This window comes from Talpa europaea, assembly GCF_964194135.1.
Source record: "Talpa europaea genome assembly, chromosome: 9".
NCBI lineage: Eukaryota > Metazoa > Chordata > Mammalia > Eulipotyphla > Talpidae > Talpa > Talpa europaea.
The window spans coordinates 105,765,233-105,777,995 of NC_140076.1; the positions used below are offsets into that span (position 1 = coordinate 105,765,233).

At 36.6% G+C, this 12,763-nt stretch overlaps 1 protein-coding gene across 1 annotated transcript in view; it reads left to right on the forward strand.

The window, feature by feature from the left end:
• The window catches only part of STXBP3 (syntaxin binding protein 3), a gene marked incomplete at both ends in the record, with an annotated part of 38,873 nt that extends 26,244 nt beyond the window's left edge, over window positions 1-12,629 (forward strand). The window contains 8 exons of the mRNA XM_084243363.1: window positions 2,096-2,161; window positions 3,488-3,568; window positions 4,670-4,808; window positions 5,072-5,178; window positions 5,687-5,779; window positions 6,917-7,002; window positions 11,614-11,762; window positions 12,535-12,629. Coding sequence (XP_084099489.1) covers window positions 2,096-2,161; window positions 3,488-3,568; window positions 4,670-4,808; window positions 5,072-5,178; window positions 5,687-5,779; window positions 6,917-7,002; window positions 11,614-11,762; window positions 12,535-12,629 — 816 coding nt within the window. The remainder of the gene's footprint in view (window positions 1-2,095; window positions 2,162-3,487; window positions 3,569-4,669; window positions 4,809-5,071; window positions 5,179-5,686; window positions 5,780-6,916; window positions 7,003-11,613; window positions 11,763-12,534) is intronic.
• Between the last annotated feature and the right edge of the window lie 134 nt (window positions 12,630-12,763).

The following is a 12,763-nucleotide window of genomic DNA, read 5'->3' on the forward strand; positions in this document are numbered from 1 at the left end:
TGGTTTGTTTGTTTGTTTTGTTTATACATGCACTGGGTACAGTCAGAAGCGCGGGAGGGTGAGAGAATTCACCAGAGCCAGAGCGGGGAGCAGAGCAGGCAGAAGGACCGAAGTACACTGCTGAGGGGAGCAGCGGGCGGCAGGAGAGGTCTGCACGCCATGTGGGACCCTCCTCTGGTGGCCGGGGAGCAGCCGGGGATCGAACCGGCGCCGCAGAGGCCGCGCGCAGTTTCGCAACCCAGCGCTCAACCGCTGCGCCACCGGGGAGGCCCCAAAATGATGAATTTTGTTTAAAGTTTGTTTAAAATTTTTATTTTGTTTGACTTTAGATGTTGGAAAATCTCTGACATACACAAAAGTAGAGAAAATGAATACCATGTACCCATTACCTAGCTAAGCAACATTTGTCTGCTTCATTGATTGTTATTTTTAAAAGGGCCATTTAGGGCCTCCCCGGTGGCACAGCGGTTGATCGCTGGGTTGTGAAGCTGCCCGCAGCCTCTGCAGCGCTGGTTCGATCCCCAGCTGCTCCCGGGCTACCAGAGGAGGCTCCCACCTGGTGAACAGACCTCTCCTGCCACCCGCTGCTCCCCTCAGCAGTGTACTTTGGTCCTTCTGCCTGCTCTGCTCCCTGCTGTGGCTCTGGTGAATTCTCTCACCCTCCCGCGCTTCTGACTGTACCCAGTGCTTGTATAAATAAATAAATCTTTAAAAATATAAAAATTAAAAAATAAAAGGGCCATTTAGCTGCCTCAATACTCTTTTCCATAGGGACTGGACCAGTCTACATTCCCACCAATAGTGTAGGGGGGATCCTTTTTTCTACACACCTTGCCAGCACTTCTTGTTTCTGGTTTTTTTAAATATGGCCATTCTCCTGGGTATGAGGTGGTACCTCGTAGTGGTTTTGATTTGCATTTCCTTGATGATTGGTGCCTGTTGGCCATTTGGAGAAGTGTCTTCTTTGGAGAAGTGTGTCAGCTCTTCAGTCCATTTTTTAATTGGATTGTTTGCTTTTTGTTGAACTGTTATGTATAAGTTCTTTGTAGATCTTGGATATTAACCTCATGTCAGATGATTGATGTGCAGATATTTTATTTGGTAGGATGCCTTTTCATTTTAATGATGATTTCTTTTACCATGTAGAAGCTTTTTAATTTGACTTCATCAGTGCTTTGTTGTTAGGCTTTTTTACATTGAGGTATAATTTACCCAAGTAAAGTGTACACATGATATATATGCTGGGTAACTTTTTGCTTACGTATATACCTGTGGAATTACCACCTCAATCAATGTATAGAATATTTTCATCATTCTGGAAGATAATATCTGTAAATAAAGAAAACTCAGTCTGATCCTTTCCAGTCTTTATGCATTTTAAATTACTTTTCTTGAGGTGGGGGTATGAGCAAAGAATGGTAGTGGTCCAGTGGACTGTGGTAGAGGATTATTTGTACTTTGGTGATGAGAGTGGTAAGATAACGTACACTTTAAGAGTTGTGAACCTGAATTCCTATAAATCATATACCGTAGCACAAAAGTTGTGTCAGTGGTAAAAATAAAATAAAAATAAATATACTATTCTTCGTAGTTACTTACCTCCTAGCTCTCTTGCTAATGCTTACTCTAGTATATCGTAGAATAGTGATAGAGGATATCCTTGTCTCATTCCCAACCTTTGCTTCCTTTAAAAAATTCACCAAATATTTAGTAAATTAACAAATATGCAGGATTTTCATTGTTATATAGAATAACTGAATCATAAATTTGCTTTAAAAATGCTTGCTTGGGCCTCCCCTGGTGGCGCAGCAGTTGAGCGCTGGGCTGCGAAGCTGCCCACAGCCTCTGCAGTGCCAGTTTGATCCCCGGCCACCGGCGAGGGTCCCACATGGCACACAGACCTCTCCTGCCACGCCCACTGCACCCCTCAGCAGTGTATTTCCTCAGTCTGTTTGTTCTGTTCCCTGCTCTGGCTCTGGTGAATTCTCTCACCCTCCTGCACTTCTGACTGTACCCAGTGCTTGTATAAATAATAAATAAATAAATCTTTAAAAAATAAAAAATAAAATAAATAAAAATGCTTGCTTTTTCCTAGACATCACTTAGTGCTCTTACCCAACTGATGAAAAAGATGCCCCATTTCCGTAAACAGATAACTAAGGTAAGCAGTATTGTATATGAGATGCCTTGTTATTTAAATTTATAGTCCCTCCAGTTCTGTAGTCAGATTTAGCAATTGTTGGTGTTAATTATCCTCTAAAACATTACTGTAGCTCTGAATTATATGCCAGGTATTTAAGTTTCCCAATAATTTTCTCTGTATATAATCTAGGTTTATCCAAATCCAGCATACACTTTTTATATCTTTGTCTTGAATAGCTAGAAAGAGAAATTTTAGTATTTATCAACCTAGTAAGAATCAGCATTGCACTGATTGTTATTCTCTTCTTGGTTCTTTAAATAGAGTAAAATACTAGATTTAAGTACAGTTAAAACATGTGGGCAAGTAGGGGCCTCCCTGGTGGCGCAGGGGTTAAAGAAAGCACTATCAAACTGTCAGCAGCCACTGCAGCATGAGTTCTATCTCCACCCAGGGAGCAGACCCACATGGCACAGCAGACCTCTCCTGTCTTGCCCTCTGCTCCCTTCAGCAGTGTATTTCAGTGGATCTGCTTGTTCTGCTCCCCACTCTGGTAAATCTTCTAACCCTCTGCACCTATAGCTTACACCCCAGTTCTTGTATGCATACATAAATAAATCTTTAAAAAAAACAAACATGTAGGCAGGTAAACTATTGTCTTGCTGTTCCAGTTGTTCTTGTGAGTCATTATCAAAATAATCTTCACAGTTTTTTGTTATATTGCACCCTAGTCAAAAGCCAGTAATGTAAATGTAAACTTTTTCTGCTGGTCTTTAAGGATTTAACTATTTTTTCCCTCACTTTATTTTTTATTACCTGCAAACTCATCAAAGTGAGCCCTTCCATTCTAATTTTGCTGTTTGTTGATTTCCCCTGGAGCCATGATAATTCTCATGTTTTTCCTTTTTTTAAATTTTTTTTTTTTGAGCTGTTTCCCTTTTTTCACATGTTACCTCCTTTAGACTTAAGCCCATTCTTTCCTTCCATCCCATAGTTTGCGGCCCAAAGTTTGATGTTATCAGTTGCACAGAAATTAAAATGCTTTGGGCCTCCCCTGGTGGCGCAGGTGGTTGAGCGCCACACTGTGAAGCTGTCTGCAGCCTCTGCAGTGCCGGTTCCATCCCAGCCAGCCGGCAAGGGTCCCACATGGCACGGCAGACCTCTCCTGTCGTGCCCGCTGCTCCCCTCAGCAGTGTATTTCTGTCATCTGCTTGTTCTGCTCCCTGGTCTGTCTCTGGTGAATCCTCTAACCCTCCCGCAGTACCCCGGTTCTTGTATGAATAAATAAATCTTAAAAAAAAAAAAAAGAAATTGAAATGCTTTAAGAGACTGACTTCTCTTTTTCAGCAAGTTGTCCATCTTAACTTAGCAGAAGACTGCATGAGTAAGTTCAAGTCTAACATAGAAAAGCTCTGCAAAACTGAACAGGTATGTGCAGAATCAGAAATACTTTTGTTCGTGATCTAATAAAACTTTTCAAGGCAGCACCTAACTTTATGCTCAATGCAGTGCTCTGAATCACTGAATCCCTCATAGAGAGGCCTCACTGAGGCAGCATTTAACACGTCACTCCCCACCATCATCAATAAGTAGCTATACAGTGTAATAGTAAACATCTCTCCTAATCTGTGATTATGACTTTTTGGTTGAGCGGGATGATTAAGTGTTCGGAGCATTACTTTCAGGGTCACATCACTGGTAGGACTTTCTCAGTGTTTGCAGCTTTTAATGTAGTATCCTGGAGAGTACTGCACAGGCACATTTAACGTACAAGATTTCTTATATAATGTCAAAACTGTTTAGATCAGTGCTGTTTAATAGAAATAAAATAAATTATTATATAATTTATTCTAGTAGTCATGTTAAAAAGAGCAAAAATAAACAAGTGTAGTTAATTTTAATAATATATTTGACTTAAACCAATACATCAAAAACTTCATTTCCACATAAAATCAATATAAACAATTGCTAGTGAAATATTTTACTTTTTTTTTTCACATCAAGTATTCATAATCCGGTATTTTAACTATAGCACATTTTCATTCAGGCAAGTCACATTTCAAGCACTCAGTAACTACCATATTAGATAGTACAGGTTAAGATCAGTGATTCTCAGGGCCTCCCTGGTCGTGCAGGCAATATTGTCAGCCACCGCAGAATGAATTCGATCCCAGGCCAGGGAGCTGACCCACATGGGCTCAACAGACATCTGCTGCCTCACCCTCTGCTCCATCCACCTGGTCTGCTCCCTACTCTGTCTCTGGTGAATACACACACACCCTGCACCTCTGACCCACACCCCAGCTCTTGTATGCATAAATAATTTTAAAAAATTTTTTAAAAGATCAGTGATTCTCTTCTTTGAATTATTTTTTACATTTTATACAATCAGTAGTTTTCAAGTGATCACATTTTCTTATGAAATGTCATCAGTGTTCCATTAGAATTTGGGAAGATTTAATAATAGATTTTTTTAAACTGAAAAATGAATTTGGATTATAGACCACTGACTATTTTATTTTCACTAAGGACCTGGCACTTGGAACTGATGCAGAAGGACAGAAGGTGAAAGATTCTATGCGAGTACTCCTTCCAGTTCTGCTCAGCAAAAATCATGATAATTATGATAAAATAAGAGCAATCCTACTTTATATCTTCAATATTAATGGTAATGGAGATTTTGTTTTATTTTCAAGCATATATTAAAATATCCAGTTCTAAAATCACTTTATAATTATTGGCTTACTATTAATATAATTGTAGAAAAATAAAATGTAGCTGAGTTGATTATGGCATATAAAAGGAGAAATGTGAAATTAAATGTTTGCTTTTTACTTACTTGAAAACCTTTATTCATGGGTACTATCTAAACCTAGAAATGATTATGGTAGCAATAATGTGACTGTGCACTCCTACCTTTACTTCTTAAAGGAACTACTGAAGAAAATTTGGAAAAGTTAATCCAGAATATAAAGATAGAAAATGAGAGTGACATGATACGGAACTGGAGTTACCTTGGTGTCCCCATAGTCCCCCCAGTAAGCAATACTACATTCTGTATGAAGTTACCTATATGCATATGTGGTATGTTTTCTAACATGGGAATTCATTTAGAAATAGTCTTCTTAATTTTATTCTATAGATATAAAAAGTGAGTATGTAATTTGATCAAATACATTCTTCTAGTAAATTAATATCTCATAGCTTCTCTTGTAATTTGACATTTATCCTCTTCACATTCATTCCTTTACAAAGCAGACTTTGGAAGAACTCTATTTAGACTCTCACTCTTTCCCATAAAATTATAGCACTTTTGAGTTAATATATTCTATGATACTATTATACATTTTATCATTAAAGCACAAAATAGTATTCAGCAAAATTATGTGACCACACCCATTCAGATTTTATGAATGGACATTTTCACTCTTAGTTTTAAGTCAAATACAACATAGTATTTGCTGTAAGTTGTCTTTGTTTGAAAACTTAAGATAATATCTTAAGTAAAATTATTGGTTTTAAATTTTTTTCCCACAATTTTATTAGTCTCAACAAAGCAAACCATTAAGAAAAGATCGGTCTGCAGAAGAAACTTTTCAACTCTCTCGATGGACACCTTTTATCAAAGATATTTTGGAGGTAAAATTCATAAATTCTGTTTACCCCCCTAAATCCCTTTCTGTAGAGTACTCATTATTTACTCTTTATATATTTATCTATCAGTCTGAGTGACTACTGATCTGTTAGTCAGGAATTTTCTATAGTACTGGGAAGGTGCAAGAAAAAAAGGCCGTATCTGGCAAGAGTCAAAGAAGGGGAGGAAGCTTGAAAATTCTTTCCTTAAAGATCTCAAGCAAACTTACACCACCGACACTGCCTCAAAATAAATAAATACAAATAAGCATATTTTATTCCCATATTCTTTGGGAAAAAACTGCTATTACTTTAAATAACCACGTAGCAGAAACACAAGAAATTTACTTGAATAAAGTTAAACGAAATTGCATTTGTATAAGGTCACTATTCGAAAGTGTTGTACTCCAATATTCTTGAATTGTATCTGTGATTAAAACAGAAACTTTATTAAAGTTTGCTATTAGAGCCAACTATTAGATGCCTTTAGTACTGTTTGCTCTTAGAAAATAATTTTCCATTATAGGAAATTAGAAAATGAGGTAATAAAAATTGTGTTAGGAGCTCAATAAAATAACTGATTCCTCATGAATATGAATCTGCAATATGTTTACTTATAAACTGTAGTATGTACTAATAAAGTATCATCTCTGTATACAGTCTATCTATACGTATGTCTGTCATCAAATGTACCACTAAAGAGAAGGAAAATTTTTTTAATGAAATGAAAAGGAAAACTTCCCTCATCCCAGTAGATTGTCTTGAGTATGCCTAAGTCAGGAGTGCACATTCTATTTTTTTGGAGCCATGCTATAAAGGGCAAGTGCATGTGCTGTCGTAACCTAACAGGTATGTCAGAACTAGGACAGTATTTAGAAGCTCCTTAATACTCCAGAGATAAAGGTCCTGATAAGGTGCCTGAAATTCTCAAATCCATATGGCAATCCTCCAAAGGAAGAAATGTAGGCATATAATAAATATTGTTTTATAAGAAAATGACTAAATTAATTTTGAAGCAAATAAGTTTTGTGAGTTTCCAAGAAAGGCCTTATTTTATTAAATGTATATCTTAATTATAAATTAAACTTTGAGTTCTATGAAAAACAACCCCCCCAAAATTATATTAACTCTTTTCTTTCCCAGGATGCTATTGAGAATAGATTAGATTTGAAAGAATGGCCTTATTGTTCCCAGTGTCCAGCAGTGTGGAATGGCTCAGGAGCTGTAAGGTAAAACCTATAAATGAATGAAATTTTCAGAGTGATATTGCAGGCTAGAAATTTAAATGATACACTGGTTCTCTTATATTGGCAACTCTCTTTGAAACATATAATTACTTAAGAGGCAATTTATATGTAACCTGTTTTGAATGATTCCAAGTAAGCAATGTGAAATGTACCTTACTATAAAAAATACTTTTATGAAACTATGAAAGGATTTTTCCCCAAAAATCTTTTTTCTTCACACAGCAGAAGATATAATCATTTTTGGTTGGTTTTTTTTTTTTTTTTTTTTTGTGGTGGTGAAATAAATGAAACATTCAGCAAGCTAGAGAGAATATTTTCATGCAATATCCTTATACCCAGTGTCCAGCTTATCAAAGAAATCATTATAAATAAATCCAAACCTCCTGTATAGTACTCCAGTTTTATTGTTCTCCCTTTCTTCCCTATCATTAATTTGGTATTTGTCATTTACCATTCATGTCTTTTCATTCATGTCATTTACCATTCATGTCATTTTCTACATATATTTGTATTCCAAAAAACATGGAATGTATCTTGCAGGATTTTCTCTTGGTCTTTGGCTTTCATTGGTTTACTTTGATGTGCATGAGTGTGATTCTCTTTGTATTTATTTTACTAGGGTCTGCAGAATTTCTTGAATCTACAAGTTAATACTTTCATCAAATTTGGGATTATTTCTTTGCATTTTTTTCCTGCCTCTTTCTCCCTCCCTCCTCTCCTGCTATACCTCCTGTTACATACGTTGGCAAGCTTGACATAGCATGTATCATGGAGGTTTTGTTTGCTTTTCTCTCATCTTTTTTCTCTTTGTTCTTGAGATATCATATCTGTTGATTCATCTTCAGATTTTCTGATTCTTTACTTTGACAGCTTAGATCTGCTGTTGAGCCTTTCTAGTGAAGTTTTCATTTCAATTACTGTGCTTTTCACATTTAGAATTTCCATTTGGTTTTTAGTTTCCATTTTTCTTTTGAGATTCCTTGTTGATTAACAAGGTTGGCATGTTTTTCTTCAATTGTTTTTGTAAAAGATGCTTTGAAGATGACTAAATTCAACATCTGTGTCCACTCAGGATCAGTTTCTATTGACTGTGTGTCATTGTTGGGATTTTTAATATTAATTTTTTAACTTGGCCCTCACTGATTGTGTCAGTGTAGTTTAGAGAGGTTGTGTTTAGATACTTCAATTCTATAAAGCTTTCATCTTCTGCTGATCAAGCTGAGGTTACAAATACATTCCAAAAGAAAGTTCTTGAGTCTCCCTTTTTTTTAACTCCCTAATATTTTCCTTGGGCTTTCTTGGGCTTTCCCTGTTTATGTTTGGCAGTCATCAAAGGATGTGTGGAGAGCTTGTCCTTGCCTTCTTTGATATTCTAATATTTCCTCATTAAATTTCTGGCTGATTTGCCACCCTTCCCAAACTGGAAACAAGACTTTGGACTACCACAGCTACAGGTCTTCTTGCTCCAAACTAGTTCTGCCACTTTTAACCAGTAAAGCTATTTTGCAGTGCAGGATTTTGCATTCCCTGTAAAGCCCCACCTCAAATCAGTCCCACCCCTGGCAGTAAAGCTGCTGGTTTTCACAATCAGTGTTAAGTCAATAAAGCTATAGTTTTTGCTGACTGCACTGAGGGAAGAGTGGGGTTTATATGCAGCCCTAGTTATAAGGTCACACAGTCACCATCACCTTTCTTACCTGATGTGGTAGTATATATTCCAGAGAAAATGCTTCTCAGCTTGTTGTCTGCCTGTAGTTGCTTTCCAGTTGGCCAGAAATGCTTTTTCCCCCACAATTTCATACATGTTTATACTCATTTTCTTAGAGGGCATTCTCCTGACTTACCTCATTCCACCATGACAAGTCCGCCCTAGAGTTGTGTTTTCACATTTAATGTGAATGGTATGATATTGCAAATGTATCTTTCTACAACTCGCCTTTTTGTTCCTCAGCATTATGTTTGTGACATTCATACCAGAATGATAAATAAATTTTCACTGCTGGCTGGTTTATTGTTATATGACTATCACAGTTTAATTCATTTATTTTATTTTCCACATGATGGGAATTTTAGGCTGTGTCAAAACTGGAATCATCAGAAACAATAAGCAGTAAGCAGTTCTTGTACATTTACCTGTGCTTGAGTGTTTCTCTGTGATGTTTTTCCTGGACTGAAGACTTTTTAGGGTTTTTTTTTTTCTTTTCTACTGGTTGGGAAATTATGTAACCTGTTTGTATTTTTATAGCAGTTATTCTTAGAATTTTAGTATGTTTCTTCAACTCAACAAAGTCTGAGGTTAATTAGTATCTTTTTCCCTCCTCTTGATCAGACCACATACCCTTAAATATTATCTTTTTTTTTTTGCATGTTTTTATTTATTTATTTGTTTGTTTGTTTTGTTTATACATGCACTGGGTACAATCAGAAGCGCGGGAGTGTGAGAGAATTCACCAGAGCCAGAGCGGGGAGCAGAGCAGGCAGAAGGACCGAAGTACACTGCTGAGGGGAGCAGCGGGTGGCAGGAGAGTTCTGCGCGCAATGTGGGACCCTCCCCCGGTGGCCGGGGAGCAGCCGGGGATCGAACCGGCGCCGCAGAGGCCGTGGGCAGCTTCGCAACCCAGCGCTCAACCGCTGCGCCACCGGGGAGGCCCTTAAATATTATCTTAATATTTTATTTTTGCTCACCTTATGTCATTCTTATTGCTCAAATTAATAATCAGCATTGTTCTTTTTTGAGTTGCATGTATATGTTAACCAATTACACTGCTTATCACTCCTTGCATCTCCTTTTGGGGGCTCAGTTGCCTTCTTTTTTGATGTGTATCTTTTAAAAGTTCCTTCAGTGTGAGCCGATTGGTGGTGGACTATGAATTTTGTCTGTCTAGAAGTATCTTCATTTTGTTCTTGTTCTCACCTGATAACTATGACTTTCAAAGTTCACAGTTATTTTCGCTCAACACTTGGAGATGTTATTTGCTGTTTCTTCATTTCTGTTTTAGCTCTTGGAAAGGTGTGGATGAGAGAGTGTGTCTTCTCTTGTCAGTTTTACCATACCTACCTTTGTAGGTGATTTGCCTTTTCTCTCTGGTTGCTTTTTGTCATTGGAATTCTATTCATACCCTATGTTATATCTTCCTGAGCATTTATTTTTATTTCTTTCCTTGGGATTCATTGTGCTTTTGAATCTGAGGTTTAATTAAGCTTTATTAATATATACTAGTGCATATATATAATTTATAATAGCTAGATATACATTAATGTTTATTTTGAAACATTTACTTTTCAAATCAAAGCTTAAAATTTTTACCAGTGGTTATAGAAACAAACAAAAAAAAAAGTGATTTCAGGCCTCCCCTGGTGGCGCAGCGGTTGAGCACTGGGCTGCAAAGCTGCCCGCAGCCTCTGCAGGCCGGTTCAATCCCCGGCCGCCGGGGAGGGTCCCACATGGCTTGACAGACTTTTCCTGCCGCGCCTGCTGCTCCCCTCAGCAGTGTGTTTCGTCATTCTACCTGTTATGTTTCCTGCTCTGGCTCTTGTGAATTCTCTCACCCTCCCGTGCTTCTGACTGTACCCAGTACTTGTATAAATAAATAAACAAATCTTAAAAAAAAAAATGTGATTTCTATGATCTTAAGCAGTGCTATATGATAGAACTTTCTTGCAGAGATAGAAATGTCCTGTATTAGCCCTGTCCAGAATGATAGCCACGAGCCACGTGTTATGAGCTCTTGCTAGGTAGATAGTGTGACTAGGAAATGAAATTTTAAATTTAATTTAAATTGATTTAAGTGTAAAGCCTCATAAGGCTAGTGACAGCTGTTGAATGGTACATACAGATCTAGAGTTAACTGGGAGAGTAAGTGGTAGAAATAATGCTTTTCTGGCCCAGATTCCATTCCTGGTGCATGTTCTGTATATTATTTTGTTTATTCCTGAAAACACCTCTTGAGGTTTAGAAAGAGGTTCAGTAACTTGCTGAAAGTCATATTGAATTAGCAAAATTAGAAGCAAAATTGAAAACCAGGTTCAACTATTTTTATAAAACACCTTTATTGAAGTGTAATTTACTTACACTGTGTATATTTAAAGTTTTGTATAAATGTATTGTATATTTAATGTTTTGACACATGCATTGTGAAATGCAGTACCTTCAGTATCTCCTGCCACCATACTTTACTGAGTTCCAGCCAGGGACATTCTAATATCAAATCATTACCTATGTGCCCTCCCCATCCTGCCTCCATGTCTTTATAATCTTGTTGTTTGAGCACCTCACCCCATCTTTTTTTTTTTTAACTTCAAGAAGTTCAAAATTTTATTTCTTCATGTGAAAAAAATGAGTGTTTATAGGTAAAAATGCTGAGCCAATTATGAGTGATTTTTTCCATACTCTCTATTAAATCAAAACTGAATTGGGATTGTCCCGCCTCACTCTTGGTGCTGCAGTCATACCCCAGTTAAATCGTTTCCTTAGAATCAGTGTAATTAGTGTCAAATTTGAGTTTGTTTGAGTTACGTTATTTTAAAAGTCCACATGCATTTGGCTATGGAAATGTACTTACTTAGTGTGTGGGTGATTTTTTTATTTTGCAGTGCTCGCCAGAAACCCAGAGCTAATTATTTAGAGGACCGAAAAAATGGATCCAAGCTGATTATTTTTGTAATCGGAGGAATTACATACTCTGAAATGCGTTCTGCTTACGAAGTTTCTCAGGCCCATAAATCCTGTGAAGTTATTATTGGTAAGACTTTTGTTTTCCTTTTTAAAACAAACTCTAAATGGAAAAATATATAAAACTTTATATTGTAGTTTACATTTAGTAGTAAATTTTTGAATGCAGAACACTTTTAATCATGGTGTCTTTTATCTGATATACAGGAGATTTTTCATGGTTGACCTTATTGATAATTTTATTTTTAAATATTCTGATTTTAAAGGGATGAGCTTCAAATTATTATTATGTTTTCTAAATATTATTGAATATTCTCTATGCTTTTCTTGCTCTCATCATTAATTTTTGAGACAAATATATTTCTACTGCAAAATATTTTTAATTTCTTGTGATTGAGGACCTAACATTGGCACGACATCTGTGGAATTTAGTTTTAAGAATTTTAGCCAAAACCAGTGACAAACTCACCTGATCCATGGGGATGCAGCATTTGTATATCAGGCATTGATGTACAGCACTGCTTCATGCTTCCCTGTGACTCAATGGTGACTTGTTCTGTCATGAAGACAGAGTAACCTCCAATATTGCTCTCAGTATGTCAATATATATCAGAGTAGATGAAGCACTAGGAGTGGGCAGTGTTTCTGAAGGGTTAAGGAGTATGAGCCACAAAGAGGAAGAATTGAGGTACTGTAACACAGGCAGATTTCAGGAAGTTGCCCTATAGAAATTTTACTAAATTACCCCAAGCTTTACATATTTGAAGAGTAGAACAATGTATTAGCCAAAGAAAATCTATTTAACTACTAGCCTCTGAAAATTTCTTTTTCTCCCTTACCAGGTTCTACACATATTTTAACACCCAAAAAGCTGTTGGATGATATAAAGATGCTGAATAAACCCAAGGATAAAGTGTCTTTTATTAAGGATGAATAGTATTTTTTTATTAATACTTTCAACTCAAATAGATCAAGTCAGTGTTGCTATCATGTAATATAAATGATGTAAATATTTTATAGAATGACTTTTTCAAATATACTTCTTAATGGGCTGCTTTATGATTGCATATC